Source organism: Saccostrea echinata, unplaced genomic scaffold, assembly GCF_033153115.1.
Source record: "Saccostrea echinata isolate AGI-Se365-2 ecotype Australia unplaced genomic scaffold, CSIRO_AGI_Sech_v1 ptg000037l, whole genome shotgun sequence".
NCBI lineage: Eukaryota > Metazoa > Mollusca > Bivalvia > Ostreida > Ostreidae > Saccostrea > Saccostrea echinata.
The window spans coordinates 3304827-3330994 of NW_026889786.1; the positions used below are offsets into that span (position 1 = coordinate 3304827).

Consider the following 26168-nt stretch of genomic DNA (forward strand, 5'->3'; position numbering starts at 1 on the left):
GCTTGATATTCACCTAAAAACACAGTCTATAAAATTAATTAGGCAGCGTGCAGTCAAAACATGGGTGTGAAACTTTGAGGACGTTGAGATACCTGGAGTCGTCCGTGCGTGATGAGAGACCCTATCTGACAAACAGTTAGGTTCAGTAGAGCAGAAAATTGCCGATGTCGACATATGCCAGGTAAATTTTGCACTTGGGACTGTGAATATACGTCGAGATAACCCGGGTTGTCGACATTACCGAGGTTGACATAGCAGAGGTTTTGCAAATCATTTATATAGTAAATACTGCCGGGACCGCGGAATGATGTCGACATATCCCAGGTTGTCGACATATCCGATGTCGAGATACCGAAGTTTACCTGTATCTATTAAAGTGATTTGAATTTGGGGGTTTGTAGAAAAATGGATGTATATTCAAGAAAGTTTTCAGTATTATTTTTCTTTTGAAATTCTTGTTATATGAGCTGATTTGGAATATTTCAGCCTAGATAAATATTTTACTGCTATGAACTCGTCAGACTGGGGAGAAGTTACAGCTGTGGTGAATGGAATGTCATTGTGGCTCAAAATGTTGGCTTCTAAACTGGAAAATATTGCAAGTATGTTGTTTTAATTCAGTTTATGGTTTAGTCTTAATACATGTACCAGGTACATGTATTTTAAAGAAGTTCACATTCAAAATACATAAGATATATCCAAAAATGTTCATTAAAAAGAGAAATGTTTTATGATGGTAAATATCAGGCTTTATTATGCTTGTTCTGTTCAGTTCTGTTTCTTCATAAGGCCAAATAAAAAAATGTGTGTGGTTCCGGTTACCCGACCGTCCCTATTTTATACCCCCGACCCTAAACTTTTTTCTGACAATTTTCATATTTTTTTCTGGAATTTTCCCAGATTCCTATCAATGGCTCCGGTTTAAGTTTTAGTTTCAGCAATGACGGCCTACTTGCAAAACATAGTGCAAATGTTTAATAGTGTTAAATCCAAAGCAAGCTAGCATGTAGGTTTCCCCTACTAATATTGACTAGTATATTATCTCACCACATCTAAATGCCATTTGCAGAGCAGTGATCGGTATTATTTAGAAAAAATTTTTTAAAAAAATCATTTTGTTTAAAAAAAAAAAAAAAAAAAAAAAAAAAAAAATCCCGACCTACCTACCCTAATTTTTTTGGAAGTGTAACCGGAACCACACATTTTTAGCTCACCTCGACGAAGTCGAGATGAGCTTATGCTATACCCCCGGCGTTGGTGTCGGCGTTAGCGTCGGCGTCCTGGTTAAAGTTTTAGGAGCAAGTCCCATTCCCAAGTTACTATAAGCCCTACCTGGACCAAACTTGCATGGATGATGCATCTAGAATGGACACTGCCACACTTGCTTCGGATGCTGGATCTGACCTAGATTTTCCAGATGAGTGACCAGGTTAAAGTTTTTGGAGCAGGTCCATTCCCAAGTAACTATAAGCCCTACCTGAACCAAACTTGCATGGATGATGCATATAGGGATGGACACTACCACACTTGCTTTGGATGCTGGATCTGACCTAGATTTTTCCACATGAGTGACCAGGTTAAAGTTTTTGGAGCAGGTCCATTCCCAAGTAACTATAAGCCCTACCTGGACCAAACTTGCATGGATGATGCATCTAGGGATGGACACTACCACACTTGCTTCAGATGCTGAATTTAACCTAGATTTTCCAGATGAGTGACCAGGTTAAAGTTTTTGGAGCAGGTCCATTCCCAAGTAACTATAAGCCCTACCTGAACCAAACTTGCATGGATGATGCATCTAGGGATGGACACTACCACACTTGCTTCGGATGCTGAATCTGACCTAGATTTTCCAGATGAGTGACCAGGTTAAAGTTTTTGGAGCAGATCCTTTCCCAAGTAACTATAAGCCCTACCTGAACCAAACTTGCATGAATGATGCATCTAGGGATGAACACTACACACTTGCTTCGGATGCTGAATCTGACCTAGATTTTCCAGATGAGTGACCAGGTTAAAGTTTTTTGAGCAGGTCTATTTCCAAGTAATTATAAGTCCTTCTTAAACCAAACTTGTATAGATATTGATCTTGGGATGTACACTAACTAGAAAAAATATGATGTGAGATTTGCCTTACTTATAGATAACCTTCGTCGAGGTGAGCTTCGTAATCTTTGATTACCTATGTTTTTGTTTGGCCTAATAGTATTTTTATACAGACTTGGATACATGTATTTAATTGAATTTCTTTACACAGATCAGCCCCTGAGTCTCTCAGTGATCCTGGGTGGGGCCAGTACAGACCCTACAGTGAAGTTTATACTGAGTAATGAATTCCTGAACAGTATAGGGGATATCAAGGTTAACCCTCAGAAGGTAAAGAAGTCAGAGTCCAGGAGAGCTTGTACAGTTGTTATTTTTTTTCTCTGTGAACAATTAAATCAAAATTTTACTCCTCATAATTTTTTTTATAATAATGATAAATTTTGTCTGAACACAATAAAACATGGTATGAAATTAAACCAAAACTGTAGGAGGAGTACCATTTGAAAGAATTATTTCATGCATTTATCTATTTTTAATAACAATGACAACACAATTCATCAATACCTGACATACAGAATTACGTGTATTCATGTAGAAGTTCTTATATTCTACTTGTGTAAAAATTGGACATTAAGTTTAGTAAACATTAGACACATAAAACTAGAAAAATGTGTATCAAGTTCATGTGCTAGTAGTAGAGCTACAGTCTCATCAGAGACTTCTAATTCTATGCAATTTTATATAGGAGTGATGGGGGGTTCAGAGACTTCTAATTTATATAGGAGGGGTGGGGGTGGTGATGGGGGAGGATCACATTCAGTGTTTATGACTGAGTATTTGTATTCTTGTTACAGTTGTCCTCAGCCCTTCAGAATATGAATGACTCGAGCCATGTGTGTGCGGCAATCCTACTGTCTCTATCCACCCCTGCTAACAATGCCACCTTGCTCCACCTCCAGAATTTACTCTGCAGCCTTAACCAGTCCTCTGTACTAGAGGCAGCTATGACTGGGTTCCTGGCCAATCATCAGTTTGCTAAACAAGTAAGTCTACTGACAAATTATTTTTTGTAAGCTTAGATGTATTCCTTGTTTGTTTGTACAAGTAGAATATGAGACTGAGAGAAGTGCTGAAGATTGATGGGGCTGTGATGTTGACTTTTTTGGAGATGAATGGGGCAAAAAAGTTACAACTTTTTGTTATGGAAATTTTGTTTTTGCTTTAATTTTGCAAAATAAGATAAAGAAATAGAAACAATTATTAAAATAGAATTTTTTCAGTATCTTTATTTAGAATGTGGATATTTTTTAGTTTGAACGTTTTGGTTTTCTTATAAGATATAACACATCTTTCGTTTCAGTTCCAGGCTGTGATAGATGAATCTATGAGTGGACAGTCTGCCCTGAACATGAGCGCTTATAGTGAGGCTGCAACAGAGTTCAACATGGCCATTCAGCACCTCGTCATGAAAAATTGGACAGGGCAGAGTCTGGACAACATCTTCAATATGTCTGCACTGCTGAATTCTATCCAGCGATTAGAACAATCATTCCAAAATGAAATGAATGAAAATCTTCTGAAAATGTTAGTTTTTTAATCAGTCTTAATTGTTAGCCTGTCTTTTTCACATGTAATTTCATTGGATCAATTTTGATATGATGATTTAAATTCTACTATTGAATATGTAAATCTGATTAGATATAGGTCTAAACTTTATTTTAGAATTTTTTGTATTTTGTTGAGTTGTGTTTTCAGGGCACCAGTCTTACTGCAGTCAACACTAGGAGCTGTTCCAGACCCAGCAGTCGCTAAAACTGTCAAGACAGTCAACATGTTCCTAGAGTTTGCCAATGATAAACTGAGGTTCTTAAAAGGTAAAAACAGACAGAAATCATGGCTACATTACAACCTGTAGAGGAATTCAAAATACTGGATATACATGTAGTATTTTGCTGAACTTAAAAATTATTAGGGCCCATTATCAAGGTGCTGTATAGTAATCATTGACATGTATGTTGAGGTTTTCTCTTGTCTTTTTTATAGGATCTTTGGGAATCAGCAATGTCTTCCAGAACTCCTCTGCCTTGATAGATTACTTCAATGCTGTGCAGAAACTGACAAACAATGGAATTCAAGAAGTCCAGAAAATGAATTTTACCCAGGTACATGTTTAAGCATTACTGGTGGTGTAATTCTTATATTTGTATGTATCTACAGTGTCCAAGACATTTTGAGCTGTCAATCTGACAGAGTGAAATTTGCATGATAAATACTGGTACACAATTTTATCTGAAGTAACGGACTCTTGAAATATACTGTAAATTCCTTATTTTACGCGAGTACTTAATATCGCGAAATGGCCCAAGGGCGTCAAATCGCGGGAACAATAATTCGTGAATCGGTGATTTTTCTAGAGATTTTACATACATTAAAGCACCATAAAAATAAAAGCGAGTAATTTTATTTCGCGAGTGGTGCTTCTCGCGTAATTACGCGATAATTTATTCCTCGTGTATATTTAGGAATTTACAGTAACTGATCACAATTCTTTACATGGTATATATCTGTAAAATGTTACATTAGCTATTCTTTTGGGGAATACACTGTACATCCTGCAGTTCACAAGTTAACCTGTTTTCACTTTTGATTTCCAGCTGATAGATTCTTTGATGAATGTTGGTTCTATTGAGAACCACTGCACACATGGGACAATCGGCCCATACTTTGGATTGACACCAGATTCCCCATGGATCCCCATTCTGTGTGCTGATTATGATCAGCTTTTAAATTCTTTAGATAATCTCACAGATTCTTCGTCCATTTCAAAACAGGTAGGAATTAAAATTGATATATTTGAAAGACTTTTTAAAGAGAAAAAAAAGTGTATTTTCATTAGATACTAAGGTAAATGATAAATGTCCTTGGGATAAAGTTTAAATTACTTATTTTGAATTCTTTTACACAGATCATGTGAGATTTAAGACAAATTTTCATTCTATTGTGTTTTGTAACATATTTTTTCTTCCCTGTGAAGTTGATGGACATTTGGAATGCCAGCAGTGCTGTTGTGGTAGACTGGGGTGACCTCAGTAAAAACATGGACACCTTTAGCTCCCTACTGACAGAGCTGGTCAAGACCCCGCCCAGTTTCACACTGACCACTTTCCTAGACACCAACCACACCATGAGCATAATCTCAGAGTACATCAACAACCCTCAAAGGTAGGGAGGGGGTGTATTCCATAAAGCTAAGAATCAGAGATGTAGCTATTTCCTAATTGAAAAACAGGGATCCATATTCCTATTTTCAAGAAGTAAACACAGATATTTAAAACAAAGAAAAATCTGAAAAGGTTTTTACCTATTCTAAAAAAAATATGACATAATTTTGTAAAATATTTATTTTAGGATTGTTGAGTTTATGCTACAGACCAGTATAATGGACAAGCTTCCCCCAGTACCGGAATCTTTCAGAGGAATGTATAATGTCCTTACAGAAATGTTGGCATTTTTAAATGGTCAGTACCAAATACACATTCTGTTGTCCTGATTTAAGTAAGCTGTTTATGTTGAATGTAGGATATTCAAATGTTTTAGTAATTTTGCTTCCATTGATTTTGATGAAATCACAGAATTCTGCAAAATTGGACAATTCAGAAATTCACTGTTTTTAACATAACTTATTGCACTCTTGTTGTAGACACACAGAATGTGAATGGACTTGCAGATATCTTCAGAACTTGGTCTTCACTGAATACTCGATATGAACTGGCTTCTAGTCGCTTCAATAAGCTTGTCATCTTGGTGAGTAGAAGTGCCTTTTCATTAAAGTAATTAACATACAATCGTGCAATTTTTAGCATACCAAAATGCATGTATCTTTATTAAAGAAAGTGATGAAGCTTCACTACATTATATGTGAATCTTTCTTATTTAAGTGTACAGTGTTGTATGGGGAATTAAAATTTTAATGTGAAGTGTCTTTTTACAGAACAAGTATTCATTAGTTTCAAGATAAAAAAAATATTGATTCTTAATCTGCATATGATTTTTGTCTTAGCTTGAGGACCACCAGAAGATGTCAGAATTCTCCTCTGTTTTCTGTACCCCTGGAATACTATCTCAGCTCCAGAATTACTTTTCTAACAATACCAAGATAGTATCGGATATTTTGTGTACTAAGTCAGTAGATTCCTGGTACAACGAACTACAGAAAAACTCCATGTCACAGGACATTTTCACCAATTATGTAAGTTTTGTATAATCAGCAAATGTAATCACTGATTTATTTCCATTGGCACTTCTTACACATCACTTCATATCATTCAATGCAGTCAGTAAATATCTTCATTTTAAAGTGTGTTCAATCATGCAAAACTGATTTTATATGTAAATCTTGAAAGAAATTTGACATGAGTATGGAAAACCATGTTTCACAAATTAATGCAGGCAAATGAAATATGTCATGAATTAACTCCAGCTCTTTTATTTCTAGATACTGGCTATATACTACACAGAGACAGGTGTAGAGCTGATCCCAGATCCAGTACCAGTAGCCTGGAGTGAGATGCTTAACGAGGTCAAAAAGGTCATGACAGCCTTGACCTCTGGAAATCAGAGGGACTGGGAAACTTTCCTCAACCAACAAACCTCTGTCAACGACACCATTCAACAGTAAGATAATCTACACAATAAATTTTTCTGTTTTATAGAGGTAACAGGTGTATGTGATACATCATTACATCATGTCTATTTATAGAATTATGGACTGGTTGAAGTTCTTTGAACAAGAGTTTCACATGGGTATTGGAGAGTTCTTCAGTGTGTTTGTGCCAATCAGTAACATGTTCAACAAGCAAATTGATAGAGTCAAAGGTTTGTATTTGACGAAAGAATTTTGTGTCTGTGTGTGTGTTAGCAGCTGAAATTACAAATTCTTTATAGTCCATAGCAGGCCATGTCTTTTCTGTGCATTGGTGCAGTATTCATATTCCTTGTCACTATTGAGTTCTGTTTTTTCAGGTTTTGGTCACAATATTTCCCTTTCTGCATTCCTACCTGTAAACAACACACATCTGGCTAGTTTGATCGGTGATGAAATAAATCACCCTTCAGCTGCTATCCTTGTGTCAGCTGTGGTCGCCCCAGAAATGGTATGAAATACATCACATTTCTTGGGATCAGGTTTTTAGGTCACCTGAGTCACTCAGGTGACCTATTGCTATCCGTTCTCGTCCGTCGGCGTGCGTCGTGCGGTGTGCGTCGTGTGTTAACATTTGAACATTTTTAGCTTCTTCTCTGAAACCGCTTAACCAATTTCAACCAAATTTGGCATATAGCACCTATGGGTGAAGGGGAACAAAAATTGTGAATTTCATGGTCCCTGCCCCCCTGGGGCCTGAGGGGTGGGGCTAAAACCACCAAAAATAATGCAATCTTTAAAAATCTTCTTCTTTACTCCTGGACATCAAGCAGTCAAACTGTTGGCATCATTGTAATAAGCATTGAGTCCTCTACCAAAATTGTGAAATTCATGGCCCCAGGGTCAGGGGTTCTGGTGCTAGGGTGGGGCTATATAGATCATATAGGGAAAGTGCATTATTTCTTTGAAAATCTTCTTCTCTGCTCCTGGGTATTAAATAAAGTATCTAAGTACATAGTTATGAAGAACAAGAGTGCCTCTTTCAAAATTGTGAAATTCATGGCCCCAGGATCAGGGGTTCTGGTGTTAGGGCGGGGCTCTATTGATTATATAGAGAAAATGCATTAATTCTTTGAAAATCTTCTTCTCTGCTCCTGGGTATTAAATAAATTTACTAAGTATATAGTTATGATGAGCAAGAGTGCCTCTTTCAAAATTGTGAATTTCATGGCCCCTGGGTCAGGGGTTCTGGTGTTAGGGCAGGGCTCTATTGAGTATATAGTGAAAATGTATTAATTCTTTGAAAATCTTCTTCTCTGCTCCTGGGTATTAAATAAAGTAACTTAGTACATATTTATGATGAGCAAGAGTGCCTCTTCCAAAATTGTGAATTTCATGGCCCCAGGGTCAGGGGTTCTGGTGTTAGGGCGGGTCTCTATTGATTATATTGTTAAAATGCATTAATTCTTTGAAAATCTTCTTATCTGCTCCTGGTTATTAAATGAACTAATTTAGTACTTAGTTATGATGAGCAAGAGTGCCTCTTCCAAAATTGTGAATTTCATGGCCCCAGGGTCAGGGGTTCTGGTGTTAGGGCGGGGCTCTATTGATTATATAGTGAAGATGCATTAATTCTTTGAAAATCTTCTTATCTGCTCCTGGATATTAAATGAACTAAGTTAGTACATATTTATGATGAGCAAGAGTGCCTCTTCTGAAATTATGAATTTCATGGCCCCAGGGTCAGGGATTCTGGTGTTAGGGTGGGGCTCTATTGATTATATAGTGAAAAGGCATTAATTCTTTGAAAATCTTCTTCTTTGCTCCTGGGTATTAAATGAACTAACTTAGTATATAGTTATGATGAGCTAGAGTGCCTCTTTCAAAATTTTGAATTTCATGGCCCCAGGATCAGGGGTTCTGGTGTTAGGGCAGGGCTCTATTGATTATATAGTAGAATTGCAATAATTTTCTCTGCTCCAGGGTATTAAGTACATAGTTATGAAGAATAAGAGTGCCTCTTTCAAAATTGTGAATTTCATGGCCCCAGGGTCAGAGGTTCTGGTGTTAGGGTGGGGCTCTATTGATTATATAGTTAAAATGCATTAATTCTTTGAAAATCTTCTCTGCTCCTGGGCATTAAATAAAGTAACTTAGTACATAGTTATGATGAGCAAGAGTGCCTCTTCCAAAATTTTGAATTTCATGGCCCTTGGGTCAGGGGTTCTGGTGTTAGGGCAGGGCTCTATTGATTATATAGTAGAATTGCATTAATTCTTTGAAAATCTTTTTCTCTGCTCCTGGGTATTAAATAAACTAACTAAGAACATAGTTATGGTGAGCATGACTGCCTTTTCAGAAATTGTTTCATGGCCCTTGGGTCAGGGGTTCTGGTGTTAGGGATGGGCTCCATTGATTATATAGTAAAATTGCATTAATTCTTTGAAAATCTTCTCTGCTCCTGGATATTAAATAAACTAAGTACATAGTTATGATGAGCATGGCTGCCTCAGAAATTATGAATTTAATGGCCTCTGGGTAAGGGGTTCTGGTGTTAGGGCGGGGCTTTATTGATTAGATAGGGAATTGGCATGAATTCTTTCAAAATCTTATGTGCGCCTGGGTATTTTTCAAACAAAGGAAGTGCATGGTTATGATAAGGAAGAATGCCTCATGGCCTTTGGGTCAGGGGTTCTGGTGAGGGGGAAAGAGCTCTATTGATTATATATAGTGAAAATGCATAATTTCTTTCAAAATATTTTTTCTACTACTGGTTATAAAGTAAAGAAACAAGTGTATAGTTATAATGAGAAAGGGTGCTTCTTCCAGAATTGTGAGTTCGTGGCCAATGGGTCAGATGTTCTGGGTAAGGATGGGGCTTTATTTATTTAATTTTATGGTGAAAATGCATTTCTTTGAAAATCATCTATGCTTCTGGGGATGTTCAAGGCAAACAGAGTAAAAGTTTTAATATGCAAGGGTATTTTTACCAGATTTTTGAACACCTGGACCATTTAGTCAAGTGTTCTAGTCCTGGCCAGGGCTCTATTAACTTGTATTCTGCTGAGCAAAGTTATTCCCCTTTGCCATTCACCTTTGATAATTAATCAGTGTAAATAATGTATTTGAAAGCTTAATAGAATAAGAGAATTATGCAAGATAATTTATTGTGTAATGAAAATGTACTTTCATAGATTTAATGACTTGGAAAGTCAGATAGGCAGATAGATACTAGACCAATTATTTTGTTGATGCTAATCATACTATTTTTCTTGTTTTTGGGCAACAAAGGTTCATTTTTCAGTTTATGGATCCTCTAAATTGTTGTATTGTACTCAGGTGACCGTTAAGGCCCTTGGGCCTCTTGTTCTTATAGTCTTACCCTTTGCATTCACAAGTTGTACTTTCCATGTGATTTTTTTTATTCAAGTGAGGTTGACATTACGTTACTGCTTCTTTTTTGAAGCTGATGAATCTAATTGGGAATGGCATTTGGAATGAAACTATTTGTAACCTGACCAAGTTCCAGGATATTTTCACTTTCCCAGCTGAGACAGATGTGAAGAAGATTCAGTCTGACCTTTGCAAGGACATCAAGGAACCGGGCTCCTTTATTTACAAACTCATGAACGATTTGAATGTCAAGGACATCATAAAGGTACATGGAACAGTGGAGTCCATTACTTAGTGGAAAATTCTCTTTGTTTTTTTTTTTGGTTTGTTTTTTTGTTTTTTATGTTTTTTTTAGAAAATGGCATAAGTTTTTAGTTGTGAATATGAGTTAAATATGTCAAACGTTTAAGTACATGTAAAAATTAACTATTTTAAAAATGTGCATATGTACATGTAGTCAGAATTAAATTTTGAGATTTTTTACTTATAAGAGTTAATACACAAATAAAGAAGATTTGCCGTAAACTTAAGATAAAAATAGGGTCTATCTCAATTTATAAGTTGTTTTATTTTTTGTCAGATTGTGGATAATTACACACCAGTGGAATGGCAAAATGCTGTCATAAAGCTAGTAGATAATATCATGTACCTCCAGAAAATTGAAGTTCGGGATGATTTGTCTGCCTGGATCAGACCAATGATGGATATCTTCTCTACAGATCTCATGTCTACAGTGTAAGTATTGTCCAAGATACAAGAAAACACCAATTATTGTACTGAAAGTGACACCTAGTTTAACAACAATGACTGACTAATCTTGTTTTTTTACAGTGATCTAGAGAGCACCTGCAATAACTTGGTGATGTATGCTTCTGATTCAGCGGCTTATAGACGAGAGGTAGAACCAGTACTTATAGCTGTCACATCTAATCTTCAGACCACTAAGATACAGCTACAGCTTCAGTTAGGTTAGTCCTGATATAGAGCTATAACCAAATGTAGTCCTCTTGTATATAATCCAGTATTTGGTTTTAGGAGAAACTCTTTAGTTATAAGAATAGTAGTAGAACTCTGGATTTGTCAGTTTCTTTTTTAACCATTCTTCATATATGTTTTTTTTTTTTTTAGAACTTGAAGATTTCATGTGTGATATATCAAGCATGAACATGTCATCTCTACTTCACAATTTGGAATCAAAGAATATTTCACACCAGATTCAAGAGGTAAACACATGTCAAAAATTACTTGATATTATTTATTTGGTATATGCCATAAAATTCTTTTAATTTTTGGCTGAAGTTTCATCAGATATTGAAAATCATCACAGTTGCTGAATCAATTTTTGTAATTTTTTCTTGAAAATATCTGCAATGTTTTTAAAGTATATTGGCAGCCATGAAAAAAGCAAACCTTAAATTCATTTTGAAGAAAAGATCTGTACAACATGTATATAAGTAAAACATGTTTGAAGTTATTGCCATATACATAGTTTCAACAATTTTTTTCTCCCTGTTTTGCAGTACATTAATGTGATGACTGGCCAAAACACCAGCAGATTTGAGTGTCATTCAACGTTCAATACTATGAAGGATATATCAGAGTTGTTTCAGAGGATGATCAATCAGACTTTCAAGGACAGTACCAGGACAGTGCAGTGTCTGGAACAAATAACAATGCTGCCATCCAAAATCTTTTCAGGAGATGTGATGTAGGTTTTGGAGTCCTTAAACATTACTGAGTTGAGGTCTAATGATCATCTGATTTATATTTTAACTCATTCTGGAAATCATGATTTTTTTTTGCCTGTTTGGCAGTGTCAGGCAGATATGTAATAAGATTTTAGTGCTCTACTTTTGTACAATTTAAACTTTCTGCATACTAGCAATTAGACTTTGTCTGTGAAACAGTTGTGATAAGGTTCAGAGCAATAAAATTACTGGATTCTTCAAGTGACCTACATTCCTGAGTGTGACCTACATTTCTGAGTGATCAGATTAAAGTTTTCCCACAGGTTTATCTCCGTGTAGCTTTAATTCCTATGTTGTCATGTTATATTTATATTACAGGGAGTCCATTAAGTCTGTGTCTCGTCTGATGGTGGATGGAATGTCAGTGCTGAATCAGCCATTTATGCAGAACAATGAAGTCCTTAACATGATTACATCTGTATTCCAGAAACTAGCTACAGAAGATTTAAGTAAGTCATGATACATTTACTAATTTACTGTATACAGGGCTCTTTTTGCCCCATGTTATTTTTGCCCTTTCATGGTTCCAAACTATTTTGCCCGGTTTTAAATTTACTCAGACACAGTTGTATATGAGATAATGCTGTCTTCTTTAATAAGCCCTATTTTAAATTCACTCTATTTCTACAAGGGCAAAAATAAAATGGAGTAACTACATGTAAATGTTGTAAACACACCATCAAATAGCATTTTAAAATTCTTAATGCAGGCATCAAGTATTTTACATGTAAAGATTTCCAAAGTCATTCATTCTGTCTGAATGTTTTTGTTTTCTTATATTTTAGCATGTGTTGAACCATTCATATACGTGGACACATACACATGTATGTGTGTAATGTACATGTTATGTTATGTACATGTATGTAATCTAATTTCAGCATCAGCTGGAGTTTTGGTTTCCGATCTCCTAAGTTCAAACTCCACAATGGCCGAGAAGTTACAGGATATCTTAGACTTGGCACCAGAGGCTGCCTCTGTGTTCCTTAATGCTACAATCAAACCAGACTTTGTATGTTCAAAATGTTCCGACTTTGAATTTCAAACGCTTTGCTGGGCTTATTGTTGTTGCCTGAAAAAGAGTTCAAACAATACTTGATAGAATTTTAAAGTCTGATTTTTAGGGGTTTTGTTTGCCATTTGTATAATCAATGGAATGGGAAGGTGCCTAATGGGTAAAAAAAATGATTTGTTGTAGATAAACTTGTTAATAAACAATTCTCAAGAGGCAGCAGAAATACTTTGTAACCCAGACAGACTGGAGAAGTATGTAGAACTTCCTGGGGAGCTGATGAATTCTGTCCAGAATGTCTCGTCTGTGTTGTGTGGTACAGACCCAGGACAGGCGGCAAACACAGCTAAAATTATAGGAGACCTACTGACTGTAACTGCCAAAGTTGTTAATGTAAGTACTGACTGTAACCGCCAAAGTTGTTAATATAAGTACTAACTGTATATGTCACTACCAAAGTCTTTGACATAAGTACCAACTGTCGCTGCCAAAGTCATTATCATAAGTACTGACTTACTGCTAAAGGGGTTAACATAAGTATTGACTTACTGCCAAAGTTGTTAACATAAGTTCTGATTGTAGACCAATTATTATTTGAAATATCTTCACAAGATAAATGACTCAGTTATACATGTACTAACTATTCTGTCAAGCAATTTTTGATCCAAAGAAGTCATTCATTTAGAAACATCAACAAGGATAATATTAATTCTGAACTAGTTTTTGTTAGTAGTTGACTAGAAGATGTTGTGAAGAATTGTTGCTTTATCATATTCCAAAATAAATATACATAATGAATAATAATTTAGTAGGATGCAGTCTTTGGATACCTCCATTTATTCTGATAGGGTATCTTTTAATTTTGTATATTGTATCTTGACGTACCGGTACACCAATGCTCTCTTTCAGACCCAAGACTTTGGGAGCCCCGCCTGGTGGAACCACATCAGTGCAGATATTACAGATATTATTGGGAAGGTTCAGAAACTAGGCCTCTTTAACCTGACTTCTATTGACCTGGACAGTGTTGATCTGAAGACAGTTTTACCATATATACAGGAACTGATCTATAGGAATGGCCCAGATGCTCTTGCAGACAGGTATAACTTATAAGCTATGTTACTTAGATGAACAGACCAGTGTTTTATCAAATCTTGGCAGTCTACTAGCCCATCTATTTGTCCACATTCCTGAGGTTATACAGTGAAACCTCGTTATCTCAAACTTGATGGGACCGAGAAAATACTTCAAGATATCCGAGGATTCGAGATATCTAGGGCAAAATACTTGAGGAATAAACGGTTGGGACTTCCAAATCACTTCGACATATCCATGGTATTCGAGATATCAGTGTTCCAGATACGAAAGTTCAACTGTAGTTTTAAAGCAAATATTAAAGAAATTATGTTCATATATCATAGTACATGTATCTATCAAATTTGCATTACTTTGTAGTTGATTTAAATGATAATGAATTACTTAAAGTATATTTGCTTTTAACTAACAGTTTGGTGGAGCTTTTGAATGATTTCAAGCCCATTATGAATGACACCTTCATGATAAGTGTGACCTCTGACATTGAGGTCATCATTAGAGGCCTGACCTCACTCAAGGCCATCAGAAACTTCATACCAAGGACAGGTAATCTTACAGCTATCCAAATGATTTATGAGATGATACTGCTACACAATTTTCTCAAAGTCAGTCAAATACTGCAAAAGCATAGGTTTTGATAGAGATTACAGGCAGATATTTCCATCAAGTTCTGATAAGCAGAATTGCAATGTGATTAAAATTTCCGAAGTTTTGTTTTAATGAAGTGTAAGTTATTTGTTACTTTGTTTTGATGTGTTATTGTCTCTTTTCTGTATAGTGTTGATTAGGACAGTGTTGAAGGATCCAGCAGCCTTCCATGACTACCTGACCCAGAACTTGACACTGTCAGATGAGGATGCCACCGCCATCATTGAGGGAACCATCAACTATGCTTCTGTATGTATCACTTTGGCAAAGGGGAGCAAACTCAATTTCAGCAAAACTCAGTTGTAACGCAGTCACAGGGACTTTCAGTTTTGCTTCCTTATTACTAAGATTCTGCACGTCGATATAAGGAACAAAGTGCAAAGTCTTCTAGGGGATTCATAAAAGTTTTCTTATATCCAAGATCTCCTTGTAAGGAAGTTCTTTATAAGCAGGATATACTGTACATTGTTTTAATTTTTATATACATGATCATGTACAACTAGATTTAAATCATTTTTAGAAAAGTTAGATTTCACCTTAAACATTTCTTAAAGACACATGCACATGTATTATATTCTCACATTTCAGCTAATGAGTCTGAAGGTAGAAGATTTTGGAAACTATGTCTGTAATGTGACCAGCCTTGACATTCTGTTGAATTTGACATCCACAAAAGTCAGCATTTCTGACCTTAGTAAGACTTTGTGTAACATTGGAGAAGCCAAGGCTGTTTCTTTTGTGGAAAGTATGTTGCAGAACATGGATCTTGGAAAACTTGTGCAAGAGGTATGGTATACCAGTAAAAAAAATGCACATTCACATTTCACTTATGGGATTAAAAAGCACAAGCACAGTCTCAAAGATCAAAAAAAATATATAATATTAGTGTCTGGTAACTGAATCAGTAACAAAGCCTATGAAATTAAAGAAAATTGGCTATATTATAACTATTCATTTAATTAACTCATACATCTTTCAAGTTCATAATCTCATTTCTGAGTATCTTGTAAATTTTTCAGTATGTCAGTATGTCATCTGGTAAGTTCCTGAAGCATGCTCAGTTGACCCCCTCAGAGGTTCAGGATGCTGTGAAGTACATGAGTGACAGTAGCTCTCAACTGAATGACCTGGCCAATCTCTTTAACAATAAGTCCAGCCAACTTGGCTTCAGCATGGGAACCTTCGATGCTCTCCATGGTATGTGGTTATTATCTGTTCAAGAAATAAAAGCAAGAAACAAAAAGTCAGTATCTATGATACTTTATCTGAACTAATAAAATTTTTCATTTTTCAAAAAATTTCAAGAACATTTAAGATGGGTCAAATTTGGAATGCAGATTTTTTTTACAAAGTATAAAGAAATTCAACCTATCCTGTAGTTAAACCTAATCTGTGATAAAAGTGTACGCCACGCCTCTTGTTTTGTACATGGATCTTTGTTTATTTAGGGTCAGGATCCTCCTCCGTATCTTCACTGTATGACATGATCTGTGGGACGGGGAAAAGTACTGCCATCAAGGACTCCACTGGAGTATCCTCCATCTCTTCCAAAACCACAACACCTACCACTTCCCTCACCCCAGATCAACAGGCAGAACAAAAGACCCTGCCAGGTGCGAGTCCATTTAATATATTTCGTACCATTTTAGAACAATTTTATAATGGAAATGAACAACATTTTAAATGTTAATTAAGATGTCAATAGATTATGATTTTCAACCAGATTTTTGAGCTTTGTATGCTCTGAAAAACTTGTGAGCATGTTGGTTTGAAAGAGCCAATTATTTTTTAAAGACATATATGAATGTAATACAATTTTATATAAGTTTAGAGTTTTTTATGTTAATTTTTTTCATCTTTAAGGTGAGTTCTGTCAGAACATGTATGAGACGATTATTCAGATGAGCCATGGACCAGTAATTTGGTCCTACCTAAAACCCCTCATCATGGGCAAAATCCTGTACTCCCCAGACACCCCAGCCACACGCAGCATGATTGAGAAGGTAAAGGGTTGTACAAAAGTTACCAAACTAGCTATGAATTTTACAAGAAATTTGATTGCTCCGTAGAATGTAAATTGTACTTAGTGTGATCTAAAGGAATTTCCTCTGATCTCTTGACTTATCATCATCAGATGTACAACAGCAGTTTCAAAGTGTTGGCAGAAGTCAAGGATTTAGCAGAGCAGTGGTCAAATGGCACCCAGGATTTAGGAGAGTTCCTATCTAACACTGCAGCTATTGCAATGGTTAAGGTAACAGTGCTGATTTGTATGTAAACATGCTTGTGTATTAGAATGTAACTGACTTAAAGGTGATAAGTTACCAATGTTTCTTTTTTTATAGAGTCTGGATGGTAACAATTTCATAAACAACCTACTTGAGTCAACTCTACAGGTGTCCTCTGCAGATGTGATGAATGGTTTCTACACACTGGACACCCTCAGTAGTAACGAGGTCCTCAATATCTCCTCCTTCTTCCGACTCCTTGCTAATTACACTCAGTGTGTGTCCACAGATAGATTCGTACCTATGTCAACTGAGAGAGATATGGAACTCATGGCAGTACAGCTACATCAGAATAATACATACTTAGCAGGTATTTTTCTTTACATCAGCTTTATTGTTATTTTTCTGGGTTCTTTTATATATCCAAATGGACAGAGTTATACAGGTGGTCAGAACTTAGCATATTATAACACTTTTTAGATTCATGTATTTAGGCCATTTTGGAATGTTTTACAGGTATTGCTTTTCAAATGGAAACAACAGGAAGAAAGAAAAGACAGGCCACAGATTCTATTCCTAAACATGTGGTCTACAAAATCAAGATGGACATTGAAAATGTGGAGAGCACAAGAAGACTTAAAGAAAAGTAAGTGAGGGGAATGAGAAAGAATTGGATCATGTCCTTAATGCTTGGGTTAATTATATCTGATGATATGGAAAGAGATGGGTTTATAATTTTGATTATAATTAACAGATTCTGGAGGCCATACCCAGAAGACGATATGTTCCTTGAGATGAGATATTTCCGAGGATTTATTCAGCTCCAGGACATGTTAGACCGTGCCATTATAAATCTTCAGACAGGATCTGACGTCAATAACACAGTGTTTCTACAGCAGTTCCCCACTCCTTGCTATGTTAATGATAAGTAAGAATGAGAAGTAGTTTTACAATCAGTAATTTCAATATTTTTTTATCAGGATATAAGATTCTCACAAAAATATTGGAAAGAAAGAATCGTATAACACATGTAAAGTGTATGTGATATAAATTTCAGCACCAGAATTTTATACTTGTAATTGTTGTTACATTTGAGAAATTTGATTTTCAATAGATATATGGAGCTGTTGAGTTCTTATCTTCTGCCGATCATGATGACTATAGCGTGGTTGGCAGCCATATCAGTTGCTACTAAAAACCTGGTGTACGACAGAGAAAACGGCCAAGAGGAAGTAACTCTCTTTTTTACTTTTTACCAAATCAAAACAGATAAATGGTCTCTGTTAAAGAACTGTATGTGTAAAGAGAAATAATTGGAATTCATTAATATTTAGCTTCAGGAAGTCATACTTTTTTTTATTTACAAATTAATTGACTCCTGTACTTTATATTTTAGGCTCTGAAGATAATGGGTCTGAACTCTGTCATGACCTGGTGGGTGTGGTTCTTGTCGACCATGGTGGTGATGACCATCATCTCCCTGATCTGTCTCCTCCTGCTAAGGGTAGGGGGACTCTTCACCTACACAAACTTTGGCATTATCATCCTCTACTTCCTGGCATTCTGTTTCTCCAGTACAATGTTGTGGTAAGTTTACTCCCTATCTTTATGTTATAAAAGTTCAAGATAAATAACACTCTAATTTACACCAATTAAAATTATTCTTATGATTTTTTTTTTTTTTTTTTTGTTGAAATTTTATGTCCTCTCTCAAATTTTGAATATTTCATTGATTTGAATTTCTTTATCAGTGTATTCAACTTTTTATACTAAAGATGTCTATATGTCACTAAAATACTATTTTCATACAAAAAAACTGACAAATATATTAAATACAACATGTACATGTATATGACAACAGTTGTCACTTTCCCACCAAGCACATTGTAAATCTTGACAAATCATTACATTTAATCTTTGGTATTGTTTTGTGATACAGTTACATGGTGGGTGCGTTCTTCACTCAGGCCACGCTAGCCATCCTGTTTGTGGTCATCATATACCTCCTCTCTTATCTCCCCTACATCATCCTCATCGCTATGTCAGCCGAGATGGAGTTCTGGCAGCAGATCCTGGCTGTGAGTTATATATTATTGGTCTATTTGTATGTCAAACTTTAACTAATAAAGATGTAATAAAGATTTTTGATAGAAATAGTAGGAAAGATATTTAGTTGGTTTCAGTTTTTGGACATTGATTTTTCTCCAGAAGAACAGAAATGTTTTGGTTCATTAAATATCTTTATTTTATAGAAGTTAGAAAATTTATACTGGAATAATGTAAACTTGGATTGGGAAATTCACATTGGAGTATGTGTAGACTTGAGGTGTATCATACAGATGTAGTAAGAAATGAAGTCTTTATTTGTAGTGTCTGTCCTCCACTACAGCCTTTGGATTCGGATCACAGTACCTGGCTCACTATGAGATCCAGATGACTGGAATTCACTGGAATAATCTGGATTCCAGTCCTATAGAGGGAGATCAGATGAATTTCCATTGGTGCCTGGTGATGATGGCCTTGGATGGAGTAATCTATCTCCTGATTGGTTGGTACGTCAGAGGGGTCAAACCAGGTCAGTATCTCATCAAGTGTATTTGTAATCAACTTTCTGATTTGATTTTTATTTTACAGCTGTTCTGTTTTTCATAACCAACACAATTAATATATATTTAATATCAAACTTTTATTTTTAAATTGATTCTCTATTTTTAGGAAAATATGGAGTTCCTGAGCCTTGGTATTTCCCATTATCTCCCTACTACTGGGGATGTATCAAATCCACTGTAAAATCGGCAGACAAATATAGAACAAGCTCTGGCACTGGTGAGACTAGGTCTATTAAGGAGTGATATGTATACATGTATTATAGCTTATGTATACATGTATGTTGAATATTCATCATCTCTGTTTACATTCTCGGATATTTATTGGAGGATATGTATGTGTTGAATATTCATGCTCTCTCTTTTTACATTCCCAGGTACTTTATAGGAGGATTATGTACATGTATATACTGAATATTCATGATCTCTGTTTATGTTCCTAGGTGCCTTATTGGAGGAATACAGTAAGGACAGAAAAGTAGGAATGTCTTTAAGACACCTCTCAAAGAAATTTGGGAATCAGGAAGTGGTCAAAGATCTCAATTGTGACTTCTTTGAGGGTCAGGTGACTGTGTTGCTGGGTCACAATGGGGCTGCCAAGTCCACTACATTGTACGTACTTGATTAAATTGACATTTTACATGTAACTGGAAAGTATTTCATGATATTATTAATTTGATTTCATTGTGTATAAATCATGATAAGATTTTACTAAGAATTGATATGTGTGTATTTGATCAGGAACATGATGTGTGGGATTCTGCAGCCTACTCATGGTAAGGTGTCGATATACGGACACCGGGCCAGACATGGGGCTAAGAAGATAGGAATCTGTCCTCAGTACAATGCTCTGTTCCATTAGTAAGTCTTTTTGTTCCTTACCCATTGTTGTACTTCATAGCACTTGTAATATTTGTACATACAATGATGCCTATTTACTTCTTTGACTAGAGTGTTGTCTTGGACTGATACAGTGGCTCCCGTTTTATCCAATAGTCAAGTTGTCAGTCTAATTTTATCAGAATAGCCGATTATTAGAATAGCCGATTGCTCCATACCGAGTCCAAAGATAGATGTATAGAGCTACATGTACTGATAATACATGTAATATGATATATTCTTTCAGCATGACAGTTCGCGAACACTTGGAGTTTTATTCTGCAATCAAGTCTGATGCTTCCAAAAGTAAAATAAAAAAAGAGGTTGACAGGTAAGTTTGTGCACAAAAAAAAGTATCTGTTAATTTGGTTACCATACACATATTTCAAAATCATTATGATAACTTTTTTTTTAATTTTCTGTTAGTTTGTTGCACGATGTTGACCTATGGAATGTTCAGGATGCAGTGGTGTCTACATTGTCTGGTGGTATGCAGCGACGACTCTGTGTAGCTCTAGCCTTCGCTGGGGATTCTAAGGCAGTCATTTTGGATGAACCAACAAGTGGGGTAGATCCTAGTGCAAGAAGAAGCATCTGGAACCTGCTGGTCAAACGCAAAATGAGTCAGTACATTAGAAAACCATTAAATATGCAGTTTTCTTTAAAATGCATCATTTTCATCATACATAATCCAGAAATGTTTGTTACCTATGTAAACCAGCTCTTTTCCTTTCACTTTATTTTGCTGTTAATTCTTGGTAAAAATTGAGATTATGTTTATATGTGTACATCTACAAACATTTGTAATTTAAACAATAATTCCGGTTTCTCAGACATTGGTTTTTGACAAGAAAAGAATTTAATAGGAAGTTTTAAATAGCTAAGCTTTAAAATGATTTTCCTATAGGAAAGAGTTGGTTTATTTTACTGATACACAGTGTTGATTGACAGAATGTTTATATTTGTTTACTAGTGGGTGGAGATGAGGGTAAGTTAGCTGGTAGAAGGGTTTTTGTATAGATAGCTCCTAATGTTGGCATTCTGGTTTATAATCAATAACACCATTTGTTAAAGCTATGATAATTAGCAAGAAAAAATATCTTGCATCCATTATGACCTACTCCAGGGAAAATGAGAAACATATATACATGTATATACCAAAAGTGAGATACAAGTAGTGCACCCAAAAAAGCACTTCTTAGGAATTATACAGTGAAGCACTGTTTTACACATAGTCATTGTGACCCCTTTTCAAACAGAATTTGATGGTTTCTTCTTAGCACACTGCGGGTCTTGAAGTTTTTTGTCATGTGATCAAGAGGTATGACTTAGATTAATTTGACAGACAAAAAGTTGCATGCACAGTAGGTATTTTTTCAGGATATCATAATATTGTTCTTAAGTGTATGATGCTTAACCATGTCATACCAAAATTAGGTATAAAATATGATCTGGACACCAAAAATTAACTGACAGAAAAACATATAGATGAGAAAGACAGTATCATGAAACAACCCATCAGAATGCTGTGTATAAAGAAAAGAGCATCTTATATAAACTCATGATGCATTGTGCATGACCCAAGCACAATCATTCCAGTAGACTTAATATTGTACAATAAGTTTCCAGTGTATATATGCAGTGTATATATTGTATATTAAAACTCTTTGTCTGGTATGCATGTGGATTCTGTATTTTAAAATGATGAACTGCTCAAAACAGTATACAGATACAGGTATTCTGTTGTAAGAATGAACTGGAGTTAATCCAGTTCAGGACATAATCGTATGTTAAAATTTTTCTAAATATTACTTAAAACCATGATTTTGAAAAGATGTTTTAGAATTACCTGTATGTACATGTACCATCATCATTTAATGTGATTAAAATTTACGTACAGGATGTACAATCCTGCTGTCAACCCACTTCCTGGATGAAGCAGACACCATCGGGGACAGAATCGCTGTGATGCACAAAGGCCAAATCCTGTGTACAGGGTCACCCATGTTCCTTAAGGAGAAAGTTGGCAGTGGCTATCACCTCAGATTTGCTAAAGCAGGTACATACCCTATGAAAAACCTAAAAAAAAAAAAATTATGGCAGTTTCATTGAAATTTCTATTTATTTAGTTGTACAGGTACATGTTACTCTTGATGGCTTGAACTTTGGTCTCTCAAAGTTTTTGATTGCTTGAAGTGAATCTCCGGTCCTGATTTTTCCCCTATATAACTAAGCAAAGGATGACTGCACTTAAGGACATGCGAAATTTGCGACAAAATAAACTTTCAAAACAAGCATTTTTCTTTTCATTGCAAGAATGGTCAACATCCAATCTACAACTTTATCTAATTACGTTTAATAAAAGTGTGTATTTACGAAGTTCGAATCTGTTTTCAAAGGCAGGGGTCATCACAATATCTTAAATCTCCGTTCGATAATGAGGACGCCCACTTTTTTACTGACTTTATACATAGTCAGCGCATGTTTGTCTATTGTTCTTCGTTTAACAGTAGTTGTATATTTGCATAAATAATAATGTGTCAAAAGGAGATTAATAGACAAACATGCGCTCATAGTTAAAAAGAGAAAAAACTGCTTCTTATTACATTCGCTCTCTGTGTTGAAACCAAGGATTATGACATGTTGAATATTATAATTCACCACGTGGTTTCTTACTTCATGTAACTTTGTGAATACTAAATTCCGTCACGTGACTTGTAAGGTAGCATGTTTTGTGCTAAATAGGACATTGTGTTCGAACACGATAAGTCATCTGGCATTGAAATAAAATCTGCTTTAATTACATTGACATGCTTATATTGTTAATTTCGTTTTGAAACCTTTATCGGAAGTGTATTTGTGCCATCCAGAATGGAGAGGGAGATTGGAAAGAGTGATCACGTTCTTTTTTCCAAACATGTCATTGTTATTTATCAAGTCTAATTTTAGACCAAATCTTACAATGTTAGCTCCACCTCTCATGCATATCTAATGTTCAATCAAGGGCAGGTAAGTGTAAATTCACTATATTTGGAAAGCAGTAAGGACAAAAAACATTAAATCATTTTATTGTATCACAGTCTAAAATCATTTTAAGATTTAAATGTGGTTCCAAATTGACAGGATTCTTTCATAAATATACAAAAGTGAAATAAGGTTTAGATATAAAAGCAACAGAAGCAACCGAAAAAGACCCAAAAACAGGCGTTAAGTGCAGTCATCCTTTACTCTTGATCTCTCAAACTCTCAATCTCGAGAAACCCTTGAACCCCCAAAGTCAAAATGCAGTCACGATATGCATAATTTATTGGAATTTTAGTTTGATGTTCGTCTTACATAGAATAAATATGACAAATTACAATTTTTGCTATATTCAGTTTAAAAAATATTCACTACAAAAATACAAAGAAGTATAAAATCACGAGTTTAAGATTAGCACTTGAAATAAATAAAAATCATTACATCAGGTAAGACTAATTTTAAAAGCTGTCAACCAGCCCAGAAAATTCCAGACTAGAAAAAAATCAAACTCTTGATCTTTCAAAGTTTTTCCTTGGTCCCGCAGATTTTTGGGTATCAAGAGTTACCTGTATTTGCACTAAAATCTTCAAATTTTAACAATAACCTTGTTAAAAAATATTTTGAATTTTGAGACTGTGGTCCATGTATTATTTTCTTATAGGCCAATACAGATAATTGTAATTATATTTTTGTCAGATACCTGTAATACTAATGAGGTATTGGCAGTGGTGAGGAACTTCACACCAGAAGCTGAAATCGTCACTGAGGTTGGATCAGAGGTCATAATGTCATTGCCATTCTCCAACGACCAATCAAATCAGTTCTTCAAATGTCTATACAACCTAGACAAGGCGGCATCATCACTCGGTGTAAACAATTATGGGGTCTACGATACCACACTTGAAGAGGTAGGAAACCAGACAAGTATATGGCTGTCATATAAATAAAATATTTGTAATAAATAAAACTTCTTTTCAAAAAAGGCAAAAAAAGTTAAAATGGCATAATTTATGAAGGCAGGATACGAATATTGTAAATGTCAAGGCAAGGTACGAATATTGTAAATGTCAAGTCATTATAAAAATTATCTTGTTTAACTCATATACATGTACCTGGTAGATGTGGGTTTAAACCAAAAAATGGAAGAAAAAATGATGAATCTACCCTGAATTTGTAAGTATTTTTTGATAAGGATTTTATGGATGGCTTGAATGGTTTTAGGTGTTCCAGAAAGTGTGCTCTGTAGCAGACAAAGACATGACCTTAACAGAACAAGTCCTACAGGAATGTCGTCAAAAACCCAAAATGGAGAACCCAGAGGAGGAACAGGCTGAGGACAAGGCATCTGAAAAAAGTCAGTGTCTAAATCTGTTACATATCTGATAGCTTATATCAAGTATGAAAGTAGATTCTCAATCCCAAAAAGTCAGTGTCTTAATCTGTTACATATCTGATAGCTTATATCAAGTGTGAAAGTAGATTCTTAATCCCAAAAAATACACTTCTCCTAAATGAATTTAGTGCTTTTGTCATCTTTTGATTCTAGCCTTTTTCTTTGAACTCTTAACAACAAAAGAAATTTTATATCTAGTAGTTCTACAAGTTTCATTAACAATCTGTTTTGATGAATTACATGTGTTTATTCAGGTGCCAGTTATTCAGTGCATTTCTCTGGATCTAAACGGAAGGGGCTGATTGGACACAAACTGGGTCAGTTTACTGGCATGCTGATCAAGCGTTTCCACCATTACCGACGGGACTGGCGTATGTTTCTGTCTGTATTCCTGCTCCCCTTGGTGTTTATGACTGCTAGTCTGGGTCTGATGGAGCTACAGCCACAGATAGGAAACGCCCCAGCCAAAGTCCTCACTCCCCCGCTGTATGGACCCAGAAGCCACGCCTTTATCAAGTCAGTATAAAGATGGAGATTTATTGTTATTTATTTAATGTTGTCCTCAATTCAGCTCTTGGTAACTTTTTCAAGTTATCCTTTGCCGATTTCTTCTTTGTCCGCTTTTTGTCTTTTATGATGAGTAACAGGTACATATAGTTATAGCCGTCATTTATTCTTTTGATTTGAAACCAACTGGTGACTGACATAAATTGTGATTTGAACAATTTTTAGAGATAATGTCAACAGTAATATGACCAGGTATATGGTAGACAGCATCAAGTCCCGGCCTGGATTTGGAACCACCTGTATGAAGGATATTAACTTTGGGTAGGTAACCACATGCATATGAAACTACCTGTATGGGTAGGTTACCACATGGAACCACCTTTCTTGTGTAAATTCTGTAATGTACACATGTATATAGTACATATATCTGATGTTCTCTAGAAAAAGCTGCAAAGCTTTCCCAGAATCTTCTGCCTGAGTTATTTATGACTGGTTTAACAATTTCAGACCTCCTTTTGAGTGTGTTACACCAGATGCAGGATTTTCTACAGTGACAGGTGGACAGAAGTATGACAACTGTTCCTGTGTGGACAACAAGTATGTCTGTAGTCACAGAACAATGTACCAAGACGTCCCACTCATGACAACACGGACAACCACTCAGCTGTATAATCTACAGGATAAAGACATAGACCTCTACTTACTACAGACCTCGCAGAGATTCCTATGGAACAGGTAGGTTCTGGTGTGTTGCTCAGTAGAGAAAGGGATTAGTCACTATGAAGTTCCATTTAACTACAGTGTTCAATTTCTCAGTCTTTTCATGCACCAAATTTATGCTTTCATTATTTTCTTTGATTTTAGTTGATTTCGCTTTTTTTCGTAACCCCTAACTGAGTATGATTTTTGTAAATAGTTAATTTGTTTTATTTTCAGAGTTTTGCATTGTTTTA

At 35.5% G+C, this 26168-nt stretch overlaps 1 protein-coding gene across 1 annotated transcript in view; it reads left to right on the forward strand.

The window, feature by feature from the left end:
- Positions 1-26168, forward strand: part of LOC133200204 (uncharacterized) — a 69720-nt gene that overhangs the window by 33184 nt on the left and 10368 nt on the right. Inside the window, exons 41-88 of the mRNA XM_061336007.1 lie at positions 487-602; positions 2258-2376; positions 2901-3089; positions 3407-3630; positions 3802-3920; positions 4090-4208; positions 4701-4877; positions 5081-5268; positions 5455-5564; positions 5747-5850; positions 6107-6295; positions 6542-6720; positions 6806-6921; positions 7069-7199; positions 10155-10346; positions 10662-10816; positions 10913-11049; positions 11210-11304; positions 11602-11789; positions 12148-12278; positions 12708-12838; positions 13025-13231; positions 13748-13938; positions 14346-14479; positions 14712-14830; positions 15170-15367; positions 15601-15778; positions 16030-16194; positions 16445-16584; positions 16716-16835; positions 16927-17179; positions 17326-17455; positions 17564-17737; positions 17924-18041; positions 18206-18396; positions 18749-18887; positions 19180-19384; positions 19525-19635; positions 19859-20027; positions 20157-20276; positions 20542-20625; positions 20721-20917; positions 22195-22353; positions 24012-24223; positions 24537-24669; positions 24963-25224; positions 25441-25536; positions 25723-25950. Coding sequence (XP_061191991.1) covers positions 487-602; positions 2258-2376; positions 2901-3089; positions 3407-3630; positions 3802-3920; positions 4090-4208; positions 4701-4877; positions 5081-5268; positions 5455-5564; positions 5747-5850; positions 6107-6295; positions 6542-6720; positions 6806-6921; positions 7069-7199; positions 10155-10346; positions 10662-10816; positions 10913-11049; positions 11210-11304; positions 11602-11789; positions 12148-12278; positions 12708-12838; positions 13025-13231; positions 13748-13938; positions 14346-14479; positions 14712-14830; positions 15170-15367; positions 15601-15778; positions 16030-16194; positions 16445-16584; positions 16716-16835; positions 16927-17179; positions 17326-17455; positions 17564-17737; positions 17924-18041; positions 18206-18396; positions 18749-18887; positions 19180-19384; positions 19525-19635; positions 19859-20027; positions 20157-20276; positions 20542-20625; positions 20721-20917; positions 22195-22353; positions 24012-24223; positions 24537-24669; positions 24963-25224; positions 25441-25536; positions 25723-25950 — 7542 coding nt within the window. The remainder of the gene's footprint in view (positions 1-486; positions 603-2257; positions 2377-2900; positions 3090-3406; positions 3631-3801; positions 3921-4089; positions 4209-4700; positions 4878-5080; positions 5269-5454; positions 5565-5746; positions 5851-6106; positions 6296-6541; positions 6721-6805; positions 6922-7068; positions 7200-10154; positions 10347-10661; positions 10817-10912; positions 11050-11209; positions 11305-11601; positions 11790-12147; positions 12279-12707; positions 12839-13024; positions 13232-13747; positions 13939-14345; positions 14480-14711; positions 14831-15169; positions 15368-15600; positions 15779-16029; positions 16195-16444; positions 16585-16715; positions 16836-16926; positions 17180-17325; positions 17456-17563; positions 17738-17923; positions 18042-18205; positions 18397-18748; positions 18888-19179; positions 19385-19524; positions 19636-19858; positions 20028-20156; positions 20277-20541; positions 20626-20720; positions 20918-22194; positions 22354-24011; positions 24224-24536; positions 24670-24962; positions 25225-25440; positions 25537-25722; positions 25951-26168) is intronic.